The following is a 22,710-nucleotide window of genomic DNA, read 5'->3' on the forward strand; positions in this document are numbered from 1 at the left end:
TTTAAAATAATAAATACATACATAATCTTATATGTGACACTGATATTCAATTAATTTTACAGTTTTTACATCAGGATGATATATATTATATTGCTACTGTACCTTAAATTGTAACCTTCACATTTCTGCTTTGCTGTCGATGCATTTTATTGCATATTTTCATATTGTTCTGCATTAATAAATGAAAACATAACTTTACTCTATAAATAACCTGGCTATACTTTCAAAAACAGAAAAAAAAAACTTAAAATACAAAACTTTATTGAAAATAGAAAGGACAACAAATATGTAGATGAACATAAATGCTGTTATGCACATGAGAAAAACAAAAAATCTCATCCAGTTTTCGTACAAAAGGGTAAATCTTATTTGATGTCCATAACAACATAACAAAACAAATGGAGCTTCAGTATTTAATCTTGCATAGATAGTTGATTAGTTAGAAATAAGCAGCTATTATTGTTTCAAATAGTGTGAAGATCACAATATTTCCAAGTGAATCAATTGCAACATAAACATCTAGAACTACATGAACATAATTCTTGCATATTTGCATACATTTGCATATTTGCATGGTGCACCACTTGCACCATTTTTTTTTTTTTTTAACTCACAACTGAATATAAAATTTCAGTTTCTCTTTGTGATTTAAAATTTCAATTATTATTTTCTTCTTTCACTGAGGCAGTAAGTTGCTTAAAAAAATGAAAAGAGAATATTTTGTAATGGTGTACAAGTTTAAATCTCTCAGTTGTTATTGGGAACTGTTCTGGCAGCTCGGAAATGAGGACTCTTATGGTTTCTGACATGAAAACAATCAGTGACCCACAGTTACACCTTGACAATTACTGGCATACACAATAAACACACAACTCATTTACAGTCATACGCAAGGAAACTGACTGCATAGATGTCAATGCAGCTGCAAATTATTCAGTCGTAGAGGATTGTCCAAAGTACATTTTCTCCAACAAACACATGCACCGCTGTAATCAGCTGACCTTGAGGTTAGAACTCACAACCACACCCAAATCACACAAAAACAACAGAATGACAACATTTTAATGCTTTATGGCATTTTACAGGCTATATGTAGTCACTGACTCTGAGTAAAGCAGACGTTTCCAGTGAAAGAACATGTTCCAGGTAATGGAAAGACTTTGAAAGGACCGGTTTTGGAATCCCTGGTCCTCGTTTCCAAGGCAACCATCTTCAGGGCTCAGGTTAATCATAAGCACCGGGTGAAGCCAATGTTACAGCAGTTTAGGATTTGGGCAACTTTGGTCACTCAGTCATTTGAAGGCTTCGTCATGGCTGACCATGATTAGTTAAATGCAAAAATGTTGAACAAGGAGTGCAGGTGTGGTGGTTTAACGGAGCTCATTACTGACCGCGGTCATAGATCTTAACCATTCGTTTAATATGGAAAAGCTTGTGGCGTAGTTTGCGGCACTGGTGCTTCTTGTTTTGATAATCTGGCATCTAAGCAGAGAGAATAAGGGAAAGAGATCCTCATATTAACATCAAAAAGCAGAGCATCTATTACTATGGACGTGAGTCAGATGTTTAGTCATTCTTTAGTTTTATAATCACGACTCACCCGTTTTAGGTCTTTCAGGCGATTATATTCTTCTGCTACAGCCTATAACGCGAGATAAAAAACAAGAAAGTCATGTATTTGAACAACAGGGAGGTGAACTTTTCATTCAAAATGTTTCAGTCACTCACCTGGTACTTGGACGTTCCCTCATCAAGTGTGTCCAGCTCTCTGCTGAGCTTGTTTATCTGATCGTTGATGTCATCCATTTCAGCACACAGTTCCTTATAGGACCTGAGGTCCGAGTCAAACTCTTTCTTATACTCGTGTCGCTGGGAATCAGAAGTGATCTCTGGATACAGACTGATTGGGAATGAAACAGAAGGCAGTTAACATGGAAGTACACAGGAACATGGATGTTGTGATACTTGCTGCCACTTATGGAGAATGTATATTCAGCTTTAATGCAAGATAAAAGGGAACAATAGTCATTTGGTAGTTATTTAATAAACACCTAGAGTTGAGCTTTTTGATCAAAGCAACAATGATGGTATTTAATGGATTAACTGTTGTGGGGTTTGAACTGACAGCCTTTTATTTGCCACACCACAGGAAAACACCCAACATTAACTGAGTAAAGGTGCTAATGTAAAATACTACCATTTACTGTTACGCTAATGTAAAATACTACCATTTACTGTTATGCTAATGTAAAATACTACCATTTACTGTTACGCTAATGTAAAATACCACCATTTACTGTTACGCTAATGTAAAATACTACCATTTACTGTTATGCTAATGTAAAATACTACCATTTACTGTCACGCTAATGTAAAATACCACCATTTACTGTTACGCTAATGTAAAATACTACCATTTACTGTTACGCTAATGTAAAATACTACCATTTACTGTTTTGCTAATGTAAAATACCACCACATGGTAGTATTTACTGTTATGCTAATGTAGTATTTACAGTAGTATTTACTGTTATGCCACCATTTACTGTTATGCTAATGTAAAATACTACCATTTACTGTTATGCTAATGTAAAATACCACCATTTACTGTTATGCTAACGTAAAATACTACCATTCACCGAAATTTCGATAATGTAAAATACTACCATTTACTGTTACGCTAATGTAAAATACTACCATTTACTGTTATGCTAATGTAAAATACTACAATTCGGCAAAATTTCGCTAATGTAAAATACGACCATTTACTGTTACGCTAATGTAAAATACTACCATTTACTGTTACACTTATGTAAAATACCACCATTTACTGTTATGCTAATGTAAAATACTACCATTTACTGTTATGCTAATGTAAAATACTACTATTCGCCGAAATTTTGCTAATGTAAAATACTACCATTTACTGTTATGCTAATGTAAAATACTACCATTTACTGTTATGCTAATGTAAAATACTACCATTTACTGTTACGCTAATGTAAAATACTACCATTTACTGTTACGCTAATGTAAAATACCACCATTTACCGAAATTTCGCTAATGTAAAATACTACCATTTACTGTTATGCTAATGTAAAATACTACAATTCTGCAAAATTTCGCTAATGTAAAATACGACCATTTACTGTTATGCTAATTTAAATAGTACCATTTACTGTTACGCTAATGTAAAATACTACCATTTACTGTTACGCTAATGTAAAATACTACCATTTACTGTTACGCTAATGTAAAATACCACCATTTACCGAAATTTCGCTAATGTAAAATACTACCATTTACTGTTATGCTAATGTAAAATACTACAATTCTGCAAAATTTCGCTAATGTAAAATACGACCATTTACTGTTACGCTAATGTAAAATACTACCATTTACTGTTACACTAATGTAAAATACCACCATTTACTGTTATGCTAATGTAAAATACTACCATTTACTGTTACGCTAATGTAAAATACTACCATGTAAAATACTACCACTGTTACGCTAATTCAAAATACTACCATTTACTGTTACACTAATGTAAAATACCACCATTTACTGTTATGCTAATGTAAAATACTACCATTTACTGTTACGCTAATGTAAAATACTACCATTTACTGTTACGCTAATGTAAAATACTACCATTTATTGTTACGCTAATGTAAAATACTACCATTTACTGTTACGCTAATGTAAAATACCACCATTTACTGTTACGCTAATGTAAAATACTACCATTTACTGTTACGCTAATGTAAAATACTACAATTTACTGTTATGCTTATTTAAATACTACCATTCACCGAAATTTCGCTAATGTAAAATACTACCATTTACTGTTATGCTAATGTAAAATACTACCATTTACTGTTATGCTAATGTAAAGTACTACCATTTACTGTTATGCTAATTTAAATACTACCATTCACCGAAATTTCGCTAATGTAAAATACGACCATTTACTGTTATGCTAATTTAAATACTACCATTTACTGTTACGCTAATGTAAAATACTACAATTTACTGTTATGCTTATTTAAATACTACCATTCACCGAAATTTCGCTAATGTAAAATACTACCATTTACTGTTATGCTAATGTAAAATACTACCATTTACTGTTATGCTAATGTAAAATACTACCATTTACTGTTATGCTAATTTAAATACTACCATTCACCGAAATTTCGCTAATGTAAAATACTATCATTTACTGTTATGCTAATGTAAAATACTACAATTCGGCAAAATTTCGCCAAAGTAAAATACGACCATTTACTGTTATGCTAATTTAAATACTACCATTCACCGAAATTTCGCTAATGTAAAATACTATCATTTACTGTTATGCTAATGTAAAATACTACAATTCGGCAAAATTTCGCTAATGTAAAATACGACCATTTACTGTCACGCTAATGTAAAATACTACCATTTACTGTTACGCTAATGTAAAATACTACCATGTACTGTCACGCTAATGTAAAATACTACCATTTACTGTCACGCTAATGTAAAATACTACCATTTACTGTCACGCTAATGTAAAATACCACCATTTACTGTTACGCTAATGTAAAATACCACCATTTACTGTTACGCTAATGTAAAATACTACCATTTACTGTTACGCTTATGTAAAATACTACCATTTACTGTTTTGCTAATGTAAAATACCACCATTTACTGTTATGCTAATGTAAAATACTACCATTTACTGTTATGCTAATGTAAAATACCACCATTTACTGTTATGCTAATGTAAAATACTACCATTTACTGTTACGCTTATGTAAAATACTACCATTTACTGTTACGCTAATGTAAAATACTACCATTCGCCGAAATTTTGCTAATGTAAAATACGACCATTTACTGTTACGCTAATGTAAAATACTACCATTTACTGTTACACTAATGTAAAATACCACCATTTACTGTTACACTAATGTAAAATACCACCATTTACTGTTATGCTAATTTAAATACTACCATTTACTGTTACACTAATGTAAAATACCACCATTTACGGTTATGCTAATGTAAAATACTACCATTTACTGTTACGCTAATGTAAAATACTACCATGTAAAATACTACCACTGTTACGCTAATTCAAAATACTACCATTTACTGTTACACTAATGTAAAATACCACCATTTACTGTTATGCTAATGTAAAATACTACCATTTACTGTTACGCTAATGTAAAATACTACCATTTACTGTTACGCTAATGTAAAATACTACCATTTACTGTTACGCTAATGTAAAATACTATCATTTACTGTTATGCTAATGTAAAATACTACAATTCGGCAAAATTTCGCCAAAGTAAAATACGACCATTTACTGTTATGCTAATTTAAATACTACCATTCACCGAAATTTCGCTAATGTAAAATACTATCATTTACTGTTATGCTAATGTAAAATACTACAATTCGGCAAAATTTCGCTAATGTAAAATACGACCATTTACTGTCACGCTAATGTAAAATACTACCATTTACTGTTACGCTAATGTAAAATACTACCATGTACTGTCACGCTAATGTAAAATACTACCATTTACTGTCACGCTAATGTAAAATACTACCATTTACTGTCACGCTAATGTAAAATACCACCATTTACTGTTACGCTAATGTAAAATACCACCATTTACTGTTACGCTAATGTAAAATACTACCATTTACTGTTACGCTAATGTAAAATACTACCATTTACTGTTTTGCTAATGTAAAATACCACCATTTACTGTTATGCTAATGTAAAATACTACCATTTACTGTTATGCTAATGTAAAATACCACCATTTACTGTTATGCTAATGTAAAATACTACCATTTACTGTTACGCTTATGTAAAATACTACCATTTACTGTTACGCTAATGTAAAATACTACCATTCGCTGAAATTTTGCTAATGTAAAATACGACCATTTACTGTTACGCTAATGTAAAATACTACCATTTACTGTTACACTAATGTAAAATACCACCATTTACTGTTACACTAATGTAAAATACCACCATTTACTGTTATGCTAATGTAAAATACTACCATTTACTGTTACGCTAATGTAAAATACTACCATGTAAAATACTACCACTGTTACGCTAATTCAAAATACTACCATTTACTGTTACACTAATGTAAAATACCACCATTTACTGTTATGCTAATGTAAAATACTACCATTTACTGTTACGCTAATGTAATATACTACCATTTACTGTTACGCTAATGTAAAATACTACCATTTACTGTTACGCTAATGTAAAATACTACCATTTACTGTTACGCTAATGTAAAATACCACCATTTACTGTTACGCTAATGTAAAATACTACCATTTACTGTTACGCTAATGTAAAATACTACCATTTACTGTTATGCTTATTTAAATACTACCATTCACCGAAATTTCGCTAATGTAAAATACTACCATTTACTGTTATGCTAATGTAAAATACTACCATTTACTGTTATGCTAATGTAAAATACTACAATTCGGCAAAATTTCGCCAAAGTAAAATACGACCATTTACTGTTATGCTAATTTAAATACTACCATTCACCGAAATTTCGCTAATGTAAAATACTATCATTTACTGTTATTCTAATGTAAAATACTACAATTTGGCAAAATTTCGCTAATGTAAAATACGACCATTTACTGTCACGCTAATGTAAAATACTACCATTTACTGTTACGCTAATGTAAAATACTACCATTTACTGTTACGCTAATGTAAAATACTACCATTTACTGTTACGCTAATGTAAAATACTACCATTTACTGTTACGCTAATGTAAAATACTACCATTTACTGTCACGCTAATGTAAAATACCACCATTTACTGTTACGCTAATGTAAAATACCACCATTTACTGTTACGCTAATGTAAAATACTACCATTTACTGTTACGCTAATGTAAAATACTACCATTTACTGTTTTGCTAATGTAAAATACCACCATTTACTGTTATGCTAATGTAAAATACTACCATTTACTGTTATGCTAATGTAAAATACCACCATTTACTGTTATGCTAATGTAAAATACTACCATTTACTGTTACGCCTATGTAAAATACTACCATTTACTGTTACGCTAATGTAAAATACTACCATTCGCCGAAATTTTGCTAATGTAAAATACTACCATTTACTGTTTTGCTAATGTAAAATACTACCATTTACTGTTATGCTAATGTAAAATACCACCATTTACTGTTATGCTAATGTAAAATACTACCATTTACTGTTACGCTAATGTAAAATACTACCATTTACTGTTACGCTAATGTAAAATACTACCATTCGCCGAAATTTTGCTAATGTAAAATACTACCATTTACTGTCACGCTAATGTAAAATACCACCATTTACTGTTACGCTAATGTAAAATACCACCATTTACTGTTACGCTAATGTAAAATACTACCATTTACTGCTACGCTAATGTAAAATACTACCATTTACTGTTTTGCTAATGTAAAATACCACCATTTACTGTTATGCTAATGTAAAATACTACCATTTACTGTTATGCTAATGTAAAATACCACCATTTACTGTTATGCTAATGTAAAATGCCACCATTTACTGTTATGCTAATGTAAAATACTACCATTTACTGTTATGCTAATGTAAAATACCACCATTTACTGTTATGCTAATGTAAAATACTACCATTTACTGTTACGCTAATGTAAAATACTACCATTCGCCGAAATTTTGCTAATGTAAAATACTACCATTTACTGTTTTGCTAATGTAAAATACCACCATTTACTGTTATGCTAATGTAAAATACTACCATTTACTGTTATGCTAATGTAAAATACCACCATTTACTGTTATGCTAATGTAAAATACCACCATTTACTGTTATGCTAATGTAAAATACTACCAATCGCCAAAGTTTCGCTAATGTGAAATATTACTATTTAATGAAATTTAGCTTTTTTTAAATTCCACCATTCACTGAAATCTTGCTTTAGTAAAATTCCAATGGCTGAAATATCAAATAAAATCAAATTAAATATCAACATTTAAAGAAATTTAGCTAATGTGAAATACCACTATTCGCCAAAATTTCACTTTTGTAAAATTCCACCATTCACTGAAATTCCACTAATGTGAAATACCACCATTTACCAAAACTTTTTTTTTTGTAAAATTCCACTATTTTCAGGAATTTGGCTAATGTGACATAAATCCATTCACTAAAATTTTGTTAGTGAAATACCACCATTGGTAGAAATGTTGCTAATATGAAATATCACCATTTGCTGAAATTCCATTAAATTACTCTGAGTAATCTTCAACCCTATATTCTTCATTTGTACCAGAAAATCTGGCTAGAATTAGCCATAATGCAGTGGATACAAGTATTTTATATTGGATAACACTTTACAAAAAGGTTTTTATTTATTAACCGTAGTTAACTACACAAGTTAACATGAACTAACAATGAAAATATTTTCTACATCTACATTTAGTAATCTTAGTTGATGTTAATCTCAGCATTTACCGATACATTTTTAAGGAATGCGTTACTAACACCGAGACTACAAAAAATCCTCACCGTGCCCACAGATCCTCATCAAAATCGTTGGCGGTCTCTCCTCCCGTTGTGTACTCAGTTTCATACTGGGACTCGTCCAGTTCAGGGTTCCTCCTGCGTCTCTTGCCCCTGGAGGCGGACGGTTTGCGGATGGTGTCCGTCTGGTCGGAGGGGCTGGAGCTCAGTTCTCCAGACGGGGATGTAGAGTGAGATGGGCGGCTGAGAGAACGCTCCGGGTAACTGTTACTACTGCATCCGAACAGAGAAACGAGAAAAGAAATCATTATCCTAATCATTTTTGCCATAAAAGAAAAATCGATAATTTTGACCCATACAATGTATTATTGGCTATTGCTACAAATATACCCATGTGACTTGTGACTGGTTTTGTGGTCCAGGGTCACATTTACGCTTTAATACCCTGTTTTTAAATAAAGCATGAACAGAAACCTGTTGGCAATATAGTAGCAAAATATTATTTTCTCAATTTAAAAGCATAATTAATAGTGAGGAATACTTCAATGCCCTCATAAATTGGTGTTTGTGAGGAAATTTTTGAAAATTTGGCCCTCACAAGTAAAGCCAAACCAGTATTTAGCAAAACAGCTTTTTTATTGTACCTCATTGTGATGTTTTTTTGTTTTGTTTTCAAATAACTTTGCAGACTATTAAAAGAAATGAAATGAAGAGCCAGTCATCTTTTACAGAAACATTGCCTGTCTATAAAAAAAATTGACATGAATTCATTCATTTATACACAGCCGCACAGAGAAAGAGAGGCAGACATCGAGGGAGAGACTTAATTTAAAAACAAATTATAATGAAAGAACATCTGATTAAAAAATGCAGCAAGTTTGATCTCAGGCCAAGACACATCATATCTGGTGTAATCTAACCTGACTTCATAAAACTAATGGCCGAAACCATTAGCCAGCCTAATGGCCCAGAAAACTAATGAAAGCACAATAGCACTGCTGATCTAACTTCATCTTGCAAAGGTCACAAAAAAGTCTAAAAAAAAAAAAAACGCCACAGAACAGTTTGAATCAGAAGCAACTGTACACTATCGTTCTAAAGCTTGGGGTCTTTAAGATTTTTTAAGAAATCAATACTTTTATTCACAAAGGAAGGATACGTTAAATTGATCAAAGACGACAGTAAAGAAACTGTTTACAACATTGCTAATAATAAAAATGTTAGAATGAATTCTTGAGGATCATGTGACACTGAAGACTGGAGTAATGATGCTGAAAATTCAGCTTTGCATCACAGGAATAAATTACATTTTAAAATATATTATAAATAGAAAACACTAATAATACTACAGTTTTTACTGTATTTCATATCTAATACAGTAAATGAAGCCTTGCTCTTTCAAAAACATATTTCTTGCAAAACCTTTCCAACCCCAAATTTTGATCAGTAGTGTATGGAAAACTGGAATGCAATTTCAATTGACTTTAAGCAATAAAGTAAGCTCCAACATTTCCTTAGCAGGGACATGCAATATTGCCTGTTTACATGGAGCTCAGCATTGAAGTCTCCAGCTAGGCCAGGGCCAGATCACTTACTTACTCACCTGACAATATTGTGGGTATCAGAGCTAAAGACACTGCCAATTTTTGGAGGGATGGAGCCGACACTGGGGGCAGAAGCCAGAACAGGAGCCATCTTCTCTGAAAACACCATGGACGCCTCCTGCACGCTCTGTCCATCCTGTACATGGTTGACCTGAAAGAAACTTCCTGTTTAGTACAAAGTCTGCAAACTTCGATACATATCTGAACAAAGAGTCTGACGTGCGTAAAATCAGGAAGCAACATTTTTCAGATAATTACAGGCAAAAGATCACAGTGTTTTTCAACATTAAGATTATTTAAGATTACAGGAATATTTCTACATACATGGTCATTTAGCAGATGCCCTTATCCAAAGTTTCAAATGAGAAGGCAAGTACGCAAGATATAAATGTGTAATAATCTTATAAGGCTACACATGCTTTGTCTCTCAACAATCTGTGGCCATTTAAAAGTTCAGGGTCGGAAAAATTTTGATTGTTTTTGAAAGACGCTCACCAGTAAAAACTGTAATATTGTGAAATATCTTTACAATTTAAAATAACTGTTTTGTATTTTAATATATTTTAAAATGCAATTTATTCTTTTGATGGCAAAGCAGAATTTTCAGCATCATTACTCCAGCCTTCAGTCACATGATCCTTCAGAAATCATTCTAATATGCTGATTTGCTGCTCAAGAATCATTTCATATTATTCTAAATGTTGAAAACAGTTGTACTGCTTAATATTTTTGTGGAAACTGTGATGCAGTTTTAGGATTCTTTGATGAATAGAAAGCTCAAAAGAACATTACACATTATACATTATACATCTTTGCTTTCACTTTTGATCAATTTAATGCATCTTTGCTGCATAAAACTATTCATTTGTTTCAAAAAAAGAAAAAAGAAAAACATTTTGTAAATATGCAAAATAAAATGATCTGAAACTGTTAAAAATCTGTTTGGTCACTTAAAAGTTAAAAAACTAAATTATTAAAATTAACATCATAAATCTGCATTGAATGCATACTTTTAAAACTGCATTCTGTGCAGAACATTATACAAACACAGAAACCATTTTGGATCCATTGTTTAGCGTACAGGAAAATCCGTAGAGAATAAGAAGCAAAAAGTGCTCTGGCTCTTCCTGTTGGAGTTTGATTTCAGAGGATGTTCTCGGTATGTAAGTTTTGTGACAAACACACAATGCCAGCAGTTATGACTTCTGGTACAATATATGAGTGTCAAAAAACTTCCTAATTAAAATTTATATCTTAGTATTTATATCTTAGTATTTATAAGGTGAAAAAAGGATTGGCCATGTGGATATAAGGGAAAACTATCCAAAGCAGTACACTGCTAAAACAATGAAAGCAGGTGTGCGTGTCGGAGGGATTGTTTGTTTTTTTCCGGAGAGCTTGTGTGTGAAGTTATGTGTGTGTGTGTTCGAAGGGAGGACGCAGCAGGAAAGAGGGTGGAGGAGCGTTTCCCTGCAGCTGGGGAGAAAGGGAAAAGCCACTGTGTAGAAGAGCCCAAGTCATCCAGGAATTCCAACAATGCTTTCCCTGCATGAGCCACTGCCAGCACTGATCCGTGATCACGCTACATAAGCAGGGAAAGAATGCTTGAGAACACAGAAAAGAGGGTCGTTTCATGCTCGTGACCTCCTTTTGCACCAGAAAAAAGTGAAGGAGAGATAGAAAGGCACTAAGAGTAAGGTATTCAAAGGGAGTGTGTGGAACGCTGTCAGAGCTCATAGATTTACTGAAAGCACCAGGGCAGAGACAGACCAGTCTCATGATGGTAGTAATTATGTTTCTAATGGACTTAATCCAAAATCAAACCGCACCCCGCGGAGCCTCTACTACCAGGTACAGGTTCATAAATAACCTGTGGACTGGACCAAAGATTTATTGCTTTGAAGTTGCTCATTTAAAGCTTAGGATTTTCAGTTATAGCATGGCAACTTTGTCTCAGACATTTCTAAGTAAAAATAGAAACAAATGAGGCAATTTTAACATGCATTAAGAGTAAAGAGCTTTAGAATTATTGATGGTTTTGGAAAAATGTGATGAAAAATGTTTGAATTCATATTATTGCAGACTTTGGTATCTCTGTAAATCTGAGCAGTGAGCACAGTTAAAGAGACCACATTACACCCTTTCACAAAGTCTTGATTTTGTTTTCGGGCTCTACTAGAATAGGTTTTCATGCTTGAATGTTATATTTTATATTGTTGCAGCACCTCTCTTTTCCCAGTCTGTCTGTAAACGCTCTGGGCTGCGTTTCTCAAAAGCATTGTGAGCCAAGTTTATCGTACAGATCATTGGTGGCAATGGTTCTGTGGTCTATTTAGGCTTACAATGCTTTTGGTAAATGCAGCCCTGTTTAGCTCCTGTCTCTATAAATCCCCTCCTCCCAAAAAGCGTATTGTTCTCTGATTGGAAAAGTCACGCCTCTTACCATTTTCATCATAACCACGAGTTTCAACACACTACTAACACAACATAATCTGCGTAAGCCTTAGGTGGGAATTATTTAAATAAGGAATATTGTAATTCGCAGACGAACAATGAAGACTACAATGGAGGCGTTTCAGGGAGTTCAGAAAGAGTGTTTACTGGTATAGAGATTAACTCTCTTTGGAGTGACTTTGTAACTTTGCAGACATTTTTCATGATCAAACAGCAACATCACACACTGAATGTAAAAAAACATAAAAGGTCCTCTTTAAAGGGTTAGTTCACCCAAAAATGAAAATTCAGTCATTAATTACTCACCCTCATGTCGTTCTACACCCGTAAGACCTTGTGTTCATCTTGGGAAGACAAATTAAGTTATTTTTGATCAAATCAAAACAGCATAATAATCTACCAGAAAGGTAGCAAAGACTACCTCATTAAAACAGTTGACGTGTCTGCAGTGGTTCAACCTTAATTTTATGAAGCGACGAGAATACTTTTTGTGCACAAAAACAAAACAACACTAACGACTTTATTCAACAATCTCTTCTCTTCCCTGTCATTATCCTTACGCAGTTGCCGCAGTAAGTACAGTAAAGGCTTACATGTTTACATCTGAATGCTGGCTCAGTATTGGCCAAAGCTGCACATGTGAGCAGCACGCCTGTGATACTGACGCAGGAGCCGGCCAATAATGAGTCTGCGTTCTGACATAGAACCTGGAAGCGCTGGATGTAAACAACATATGACACAGAAGAGAAGATATTGTTGAATAAAGTTATTTTTGTTTTGTTCTTGCACACAAAAAGTATTCTCGTCGCTTGATAACATTAAGGTTGAACCACTGCAGTCACATGGACTATTTTAATGATGTCTTTAGTACCTTTCTGGACCTTGAAAGTGTTGCTTGGATTGCTGTCTATGGACGAGTCATATACCTCTCGGATTTCATCAAAAATATCTTAATTTGTGTTCCAAAGATGAACAAAGGTCTTACGGGTTTGGAACGACATGAGGGTGAGTAAGTAATGACAGAATTTTCATTTTTGGGTGAACCAACCCTTTAAGATATTAAAGAGATCTCATCTGTTATTTTTCTTCGCTACAATGAGCCTCTCATAGTAATCAAACTTTATTTGATGACAATTAAATTAAAGTTAAAAAAAGCCTGTTTTTTGAATAACTTTTATTGCTTGAATTGCTTGGTAAATTGCTTGAATTGCTCCTCTTTTTTAAATGAGTCACAATGAGGAATGCACTGTTAATGTGTGATACACACACATCGTGACTCATGTTCTCTTACACAGCACAAATGTACTGTATCACTGAAACACACTGTTCTGTAACACAAATAAAACCATAGATGCAATGCAAACATATGGTACTATACTGGCTAGGATGATATATTTAGCTTTTTTTTTTTTTTTTTTTTTAATAATCTACATTAGATAATAACAATCCTCACACAGCTGATGAACAGTTTTGTCAGTTACAGAATTTACTGACAGCCATTTTCTTATATACATCCTATGTACACAAGTATTCATCTAATTTCAGAAATCCATGTCAAAAAAAAAAAAAAAAAAAATATATATATATATATATATATATATATATATATTCAGATATATTTTTAAATATTTTTTCAAAATGGCAAAAAATATTGATGAATAGATGTACATAAATAAATCTATTTCTGATAATTCTTAGCTATTTTCAACCTATTATTTTTCATCCATTTTAAATATTTTTATAAATGTGTTTTAAATCTAAATATATTTATACAAACTAATATATATATATATATATATATATATATATATATATATATATATATATATATATATATATATATATATATATATATATATATATATATATTTGTTTATTTATGTATTTTTTATTTTTTTTTGCATTTACCCAAAATGTATTTTAAGATCATAAATGTATGTTCCTGCTACTCTTAAGTTTTGTAATGTATTTTGGCATTTCAAGGTTTAAACGAAATATATTTTTAATTTGAAACTGCCACTCTTTAAGTATCTCCATCAGTATCAGCCATTAAAAATACTTCTAATAAATATGTGTATACGTCAACATTCTATTTATTCATTGAACTGAAAAGGAATCCTAATTCAAGCACACTTCCTAACCATCTAGATATTACAAAAGTTTAACAGTTCACAGTCCCAAGAAGTTAAAAGCCACTCGACTTTCTCAGTTTGGTTAATGATCAATCACAGCGAAACTAGGCTGGCCGTTAACAAACAGACTGTATCAGCAATTCATTCAACCTTGTGACTGAATTATCACCAGTGTCGCACAGGCCACTGAAACTATTAAAGGCTTCAATACACCTTCAAACCGCTCCCAGTTTACCTAAACAAAAGGTCTTGATTGACTATCACAAACTATTTAGCAGAATTAAACAGCTCGTCCTATGTGTCCTATGGTCACAGGGAGCCTATAGCTTGTGCATTTAAATTGTATGGGTTTTTTCCTTGCAAAATATTTGGATGCTGTTTGCTTTAGAGACTAGCAATAAGCCTAACACTGACCTTTCATTTTCATCAGCTTAGGCAAGACACTTCATGCCACTTTGATCTGGGTGTGCCATTTAATTAGTGACCATGTGTTTCTTCTTCCATGCAGCACGTCTCAATCTAGACAAATAAGTGGTGATAAGGAAACTTACCCAATCCTCCACATCTCTGCCCTCAGTTCCTCCCATCAGTGGTCGATCCCAGTAGATGTTTGGCTTCCCATAGCGCCAGATTTTACTTCTGGTCCTATAGGAGAAGAAGGCTGCCACAGCCAGTGCCACCACAACCATGAACCCACAAACCATTGCAACTGCCTTGGAAAAACAAAATTGTATTCTTAAGTCCAATGAATAGAGAAATTATTTATCATACTAAGCAAAAATAATTTAGAATACTACCGTTATTATCTTAATAATCATTCTGGGTTAATTAATAATTCTGGGTACATAATATTATCAATTATTCTGATGCTTCAATTAACTATTTTGTTTCTTACCTTGCAAAAAGGAACAGAAAATGTGTTTACAGTAATGAACTCACGATGGAAGCCTAATTCATATTTTTCAAAGCATTTGGATGAATTTTTGCATTGAAATGTACATTTTATTTATTTGAGGTGTAATTGTTCTCAAACAAAGTTGTTCTGAGGAAAGACTACTTTCCTTATGGTTATACTTTGAAAATACACTAAAAAAAAGTTAACCTGTGCTTTAAGTGATGACAACTAAATTAATTGTTTTAAGAAAGAAATCTATTTATTTGATTAATTCTATCTATTCTATTTTGTAGTATCATTAAAGGATAGTTCACACAAAATTAAAAAAGTTGTAATCAATTACTCACACTAATGTCATTCCGAACATATTATACTTTCATTTTGTAATCAATCAAGCACGTTTGAGCTTCTGTTGACCATATTTGATGTGCTTTATGTATGTGCGTTGATTAATGTTTATATGTGAATAAAAACCTAAATTAAAGGGTTAGTTCACCCAAAAATGAAAATTCTGTCATTAATTACTCACCTTCATGTCGTTCCACACCCGTAAGACCTTCGTTCATCTTTTGAATACAAATTACGATATTTTTGATAAAATCCGATGACTCAGTGAGGCCTCCATTGCCAGCAAGACAATTAACACTTTCAATGCCCAGAAAGCTACTAAAGACATATTTAAATCAGTTCATGTGACTACACTGGTTCAACCTTAATGTTATGAAACAACGAGAATACATTTTGTGCACCAAAAAACAAAATAACGACTTTATTCAACAATATCTAGTGATGAGCGATTTCAAAACACTGCTTCATGAAGCTTCGAAGCTTGACGAATCTTTTGTTTCGAATCATTGGTTAGGAGCGTGTATCAAACTGCCAAAGTCACGTAATTTCAGTAAACGAGACTTCGTTATGTCATAAGTGTTTTGAAATTTCAATGGTTCACCACTGGGGGGCGTGACTTTGGCACTGATTCGAAACAAAAGATTTGTAAAACTTCAAAGCTCCATGAAGCAGTGTTTTGAAATCGCCCATCACTAGATATTGTTGAATAAAGTCATTATTTTGTTTTTTTGGCACACAAAATGTATTCTCGTCATTTTATAACATTAAGGTTGAATCACTGTAGTCAAATGAACTGATTTAAACACGTCTTTAACAGCTTTCTGGGCATCTGAAAGTGTTAATTAACTTGCTGGCTATGCAGGCCTCACTGAGCCATCGGATTTCATCAAAAATATCTTAATTCTTAATTAAAAGATTAACGAAGGTCTTACGGGTGTGGAACAATTAATGACAGAATTTTCATTTTTGGGTGAACTAACCCTTTAACTTTTAATCATATAAAGTAATCGTGTCTCTTCAGAAGACTTGGATTAAAGAGCTAGATTCATATGGATTTATTTTACAGTGTCTTTATGAACTTTTTGAATTGTCATAGTTTTGTTTACATTCACTTTAAAATCTGGCAGGTTTCATTAAAAATATCTTCTTATGTGTTTTGAAGATGAATGAAAGTCTTATGGGTTTGGAACGACATGAGGGTGAGTAAATGATGCCAGAATTTTTGGGTGAACTAACTCTTTAAGATAAAAATACTATTCAACATTACTAAATCAACCTAAATACACTAAGGAAAAAAAATGTAGAAGCAATTTTCACAAATTGCAAGTAAATTTCACAATTAATTACAAAGAATCGGCAAGTAACACTGAATTAAACGTGAATATTTTAAGTAGAAAGACTGAAACTTTGAACTTCGAAAAAACATTTTTTACCATGTACTACAGATTACACTTCAAACTAAAATGTAAAGGTTAGATCAGGCTTCAACTGTAGGTGTAAATGCACTTCCTTTCGGATTTTACACACTAAGGGGCAGGCGGAAATTATGGTCTGTTGTAATCCTTTGATTGTAGACTATAAAGGAAACACAAATTAAATAAAGACATTTCCAAACATCCTGTAACTTTAAAATGGTACCTCCTGAGGGTCCACGTAGCAGTAGTGGTACAAGTACTGGTTATAGACAGGAAAACCGGCCCCCATTCCTGTCACACTGCTGCCGTAGAGGTTCTGACACATCATAATCATGGGGTTGTAGTATGAGCTGGTGGAGCTTTGGGCCATAGGGTTCACTCCTACAATGTACACAATGTTTATAATGCCCTGAATCACTGCCATTATGGAACAGACAACAAGCACCGCCAGGTAGAACTTCCTGCTGCGGAACGTGTTTGTTTTGGAGAAGCTGGCTGCAAAGAATCCCAAAGCGATGATGAAGTTTATGGCAGCGATGGCGATCATGCTGGTCTTTGCCGAGTAAGGGGTCGGGTAAGAATTGTAGTAGCCTCCGTAACCATATCCACCTCCCCCGTATCCGTAGCTTCCGTATCCATACCCGCTGCCAACTCCGTACCCACTTCCATATCCAGGATAGCTTGAATATCCTGATCCGTAACCTAATCCGTACTGCATGTCCCAAACCAGAGTCGAGGCCACGCAGGCGAAGATTCCTAGACAGAGGATTATAACTGTCCCCATCATAATCTTCACAATTCCCGGAGGGGAGAACCACTTGTAGAAATGCTGTGGTACCTCCTCGCCAATATAGTAGGATCCTGGAGGTGGAGGGTATGGATCAAATTCACTCCGTGGGTCTTGGAAGCTCCCCGGAGGTCCGAAGCCATTGGAAGGGGGAGTGTACATCGGGGGACTATCGTAGGGTTGTTTCTCGAACATCTCTTAATGATGACCAATGACCTGCTAAAAGAAGCAATTGAATGTGTAAACATGAATAGAATTAAAAGTATTAGTTTCTTAATTTACTGTCTAAGACAAGCTAATTTTTAAAAAATATTTTTTAAGGTAAAAAATACCATAAACATAGACTGGAATATAGTGCATTGTTTGAATTGGGCTAAGACATACAACAGCTTTGTGTAAGGAACAGATTGAAATTTAAGTAATTATTAATTGAAAGTTAACTGAAAACTCAAATTGTATTTATTTGTGTTATTATTTCATACATTATATGACATTACACACACATATATTAAAGTTTAGGGTTGGTAATATTTTTTTAATGTTTTTATGCTCACCAAGGCTGCATTTATTTAACCAATAATACAGTAAAAACTGTAGGCTAATACTGTGAAATATTTTTCACACAAAACACTGCTTCATGAAGCTTTACGAATCTTTTGTTTCAAATCAGTGGTTCAGAGCATGTATCAAACTGCCAAAGTCACATGATTTCAGTAAACAAGGCTTTGTTACATCATAAGTGTTTTGAGACGTTTTGAAATTTCTATGGTTCACGTGACTTTGGCGGTTTTTATATCGGTCCGAACCACTGATTCGAAACAAAAGATTCATAAAGCTTCGAAGCTTCATGTGTTTTGAAAACGTCCATCACTCACTAGATATTGTTGAAAAAAATTGTTAATTCGTTTTTTTGGCGCACAAAAAGTATTCTCGTCGCTTCGAAACATTAAGGTTGAACCACTAGTAATGAGCAATAAATATCAGAAATTTCATTTTGGGGTGAACTAACCCTTAAAAATGTCATTTTTTCCTGTGATTGTAAAGCTGAATTTTCAGCATCATTACTCCAGTCTTCAGTGTCACATCATCCATCTATATATATATATTTTTTTTTTAAATGTATTTATTTTAGTTGTGATGCTTAATATTTAATCATAAATACAATAATATATATATATATATATATATATATATATATCTATATCTATATATATATATATATATATCTATATATATATATCTATATATCTATCTATATATATATATATATATATATAATTTTTTTTTTTTTTTTAAGGTTGACCGACAATAATTCTCCTTTTTTTGTACTCTGGAAAAAATTATACAAGTAACAGTATACGGGTTTGAAACAAAACGAGCGTGAGTAAATAATGACAGAATGATCATTTATAGGTGAACTGTCCTTTTAAATGTCTTAGGTCAGCACGTCAGCAGTGACATCAATTAATGGACAGGCCAAAATGACGTTACCCGAAACCACAAGGCGTGTAATCACTGTGCTAAAATAACTGTGCTGTTTATCAGTGTGAGGTAACAACAGAGAGTAGCGTGGAGACATCGGCACCAGGGATCAGAGTCTGTCCACACAAAGCCACTGTTTACAGGCCCAACCGTGGGAGTTAAACTCAATCTCAACCATTGTCCAGCACTGACTTTGAAATGCACAGATTTCAATTCCTGGCAAATATGCCGTTTGTTTAATTTTAGATCACATGCTCTAGGGATGAAGTCACAAACAGGGCAAAACTAGTCAAAACAGGACTCGAAATCAAAAACTTAAAATATGTCTAATAATCTTACGAGGTTATATGTTGATTACAGACAAATTTTAGTTGTACTTTAATGTTACCATAGATAGACAGCACGATCTACTGTGATATTTTGCTTTCAAAAAAAAAAAAATATTCGTACACAAATACTTTCAATATTACACAACAAATTGCAAATTCCTGAAAAAAAATCTTTTTTTTATTATTTGTAGATGTGATATGAAAGTCCTTGAAAGTGTTTTGTAAATTTATTATGCCTTATGGTTTAAATTGTAATGTCATGATTTTATAATATTTAATCAGGGAAAAAAGAAAAGCATTGATTACTGTTTTATTTAAAAGTCTTCTGTCTCAGTATCTACTGTAGCGTGCAAAAGCACAACAACAGAAGAATGCATACTACACTTTCAGAGCTTGGCAAAGGCCTAGATAAGCCATTTCATTTGACTGGTTACTATGTTTTCACCTACTACCCAGCCTCCCCCAACTTCTCTCCTTTGTTATAGCAAAAAGTCAAGGCTGCACTCTGTCTGTGCATGGTTACCATGGTAATAAAGGCCTGAGGTAAAAAAAAAGAGAGGTTTGGATAGAAAAACACAAGAGCTTCACTGTCTGGGCCGCTCTGGAGAGGGGGTGCCTACGTAGGCAGATACAGTTATAAGGATCAGGTGTCCTCAAGAGAATCCTTTCTTATTTACCATCCGGCACAGGTTTGATTTAATGATTAATTAATTAATCTTTTGAATGACCAACAACAGGTGAGAGGGTAAAAAAAAGTTGATTTAAAGGAGATTCACTAATTTTTAGGCTGAAACCCTTTACTGTGTGGTCTTACATAAAAACTAGTGTAGCAGTGCCATGGTAAAGTGATCGTAATACAATGGTATGTACATGGAAGTACAAGGTATTTTAAAAAATACTACCACATTACATGGCCAAAAAACATGGTCTTACTGAAGCACGATGATACTGTGGTATGTAAGTAAAAACACCATGGTATAATGGGGCAAAAACAAAAAGAAACATGGAATGTCCCAAAAAAGCATGGTATTGCCATAATATAATGTTCAAACGTAATAGCACCATAGTATTTTTGAAGCAGATAATAATGCATGAACTCCAGACACATGAAAAGTAGGAGCAAAGATTTTCTTTTATTTTTTCTCTATTTTTTAGGAATATTAGTTACTTACATGTTTCTTCTGTTTACTATTGAACCATAATCTTTCTTAAAAAAATATTGTTTATTTTTTTTGCATATACCAACTCGTTCTGTTTGTTAATATTGCATTAAAAAAAGGAAAAAAGTAGGAGCAAAGATCACAAAATCTGTTATTGCTTCTAGTCGTAAAACTGCTGCATGTTTATAACATACTACACACTTTCATAAATAGCTAAAAAAAGATATTTATAATCATATTTTGACATATAAACGATAAATTTAATTTTTAGGTACATTTAAAATATATAAAAATCTAAAATAAACAGAGAAAAATCATTGTTTACCTTTTTTGAATCTGTCTTCTGACGAAATGAAGATTTATTATCATCCAAGATTATTATTCTTCGTCTTCAAATTCAGTTCTTAGCTGCTGTTGACGTCTACAGCATAAAAAATAAATTCAGCAGTCGAAAGTAAAGGTGTTGAGAGTTTTCCTCTCTCTCTCTGTCGGTTAAATCTCTCTGGTCCACCTGCGCCTGCATGCAGTGAAACACATCTTTATTTGTCTCTCTGTATCAGACGTCTGATTGTTTGGATTCACCAGTCCTGACCCCTCTGAAAAAGATGTGGGTGGAAATGCATGAACGGCTGTGAAAATAAACTTCCTTGAGAACAAGTTTACTCGATCTAATCTTGGAACGTGACAGACGATCATACCAGGTTAAATCCCATTGGACAAAGGCCGCGGGGGGGCGGGTCATTCATGTCATTAAGTTGGCATTTCCAACTCATATTATAGTGGATAGGCCTACTTAAAACAAAAATTGATCTAAATTAGATTAGTTTTATATTGTCGCAATTAGGTGAACAAAGATTTGTAGATAATTCTAGGCTACTACTTGGATGCGAGCAGGTGTTGTTATTTTCCCACGTAACGTAGGTGTTATAAACGCTAATGTGAAAATTATTATTTTTTTTAATTAAATTAAATATTTCAGGCATTTCTTTATTTTTATACTTGTTTGTATGCTAGCTACCTTCAATGAAGTGATATCATTTGTTGTGGGAAAGGCAAAAACATCATCAAGAAAAAAAAACAAACAAACAAAAAAAAACATCATGCTATTAAGGATAGATTTAATTAATTATTTATGAAGACATTATGGAAACTAGTGTGATATTATCAACAGTTCAAAAGTTAAATATAAACTAAGATATCAGCGTGTACTTTAATAGAATGACGTCGAAATAAACAGCTTTAGTTAATGCGCAGGTGTCAATTTAATTTCCTTGTCATAATGTAAATAATCAGGTTTATATATATATATATACATATATATATATATATATATATATATATATATATATATAATGAAAATAGACCAATTTACAAACAGAGCGTAGATTAATTAGTAACGGGATCTGAAAATAAAATCATAACATTTTAAGCATGTTAATGACTTTTTGTTAACAATTTCAGAGAAGCTATAAAATAATCAAATTCCACTAAAAATACCTTAAATATTGTAATTAATTATTGTAGTAAATTA

The 22,710-nt window shown here is 32.9% G+C and overlaps 1 protein-coding gene across 1 annotated transcript; it reads right to left on the bottom strand.

Annotated features, from left to right (window-relative positions):
• Nucleotides 1-23: 23 nt before the first annotated feature.
• si:ch73-61d6.3 (occludin) lies at nt 24-21,834 on the bottom strand. Its single transcript, XM_067394537.1, has 8 exons — nt 21,505-21,834; nt 17,645-18,427; nt 15,315-15,476; nt 10,177-10,328; nt 8,619-8,846; nt 1,729-1,900; nt 1,601-1,642; nt 24-1,482 (listed from the first exon to the last, which is right to left on the bottom strand). Exons 2-8 carry the CDS (start codon nt 18,401-18,403, stop codon nt 1,384-1,386), a joined length of 1,614 nt encoding a protein of 537 aa, XP_067250638.1. The 5' UTR covers nt 18,404-18,427; nt 21,505-21,834; the 3' UTR covers nt 24-1,383.
• Nucleotides 21,835-22,710: the final 876 nt, after the last annotated feature.

This window comes from Chanodichthys erythropterus, chromosome 9 (assembly GCF_024489055.1).
Source record: "Chanodichthys erythropterus isolate Z2021 chromosome 9, ASM2448905v1, whole genome shotgun sequence".
Taxonomy (NCBI): Eukaryota; Metazoa; Chordata; class Actinopteri; order Cypriniformes; family Xenocyprididae; genus Chanodichthys; species Chanodichthys erythropterus.

Excerpts from the sequence above, each read along its gene's own strand:
- si:ch73-61d6.3 (XM_067394537.1), bottom strand. The coding sequence starts at position 18,403 with ATGTTCGAGAAACAACCCTACGATAGTCCCCCGATGTACACTCCCCCT. Across the intron at positions 8,847-10,176 it reads GATACCCACAATATTGTCAG|TAGTAACAGTTACCCGGAGC; the intron begins GTGAGTAAGTAA and ends GTTCGGATGCAG. Across the intron at positions 1,483-1,600 it reads GCCTGAAAGACCTAAAACGG|ATGCCAGATTATCAAAACAA; the intron begins GTGAGTCGTGAT and ends CTCTCTGCTTAG.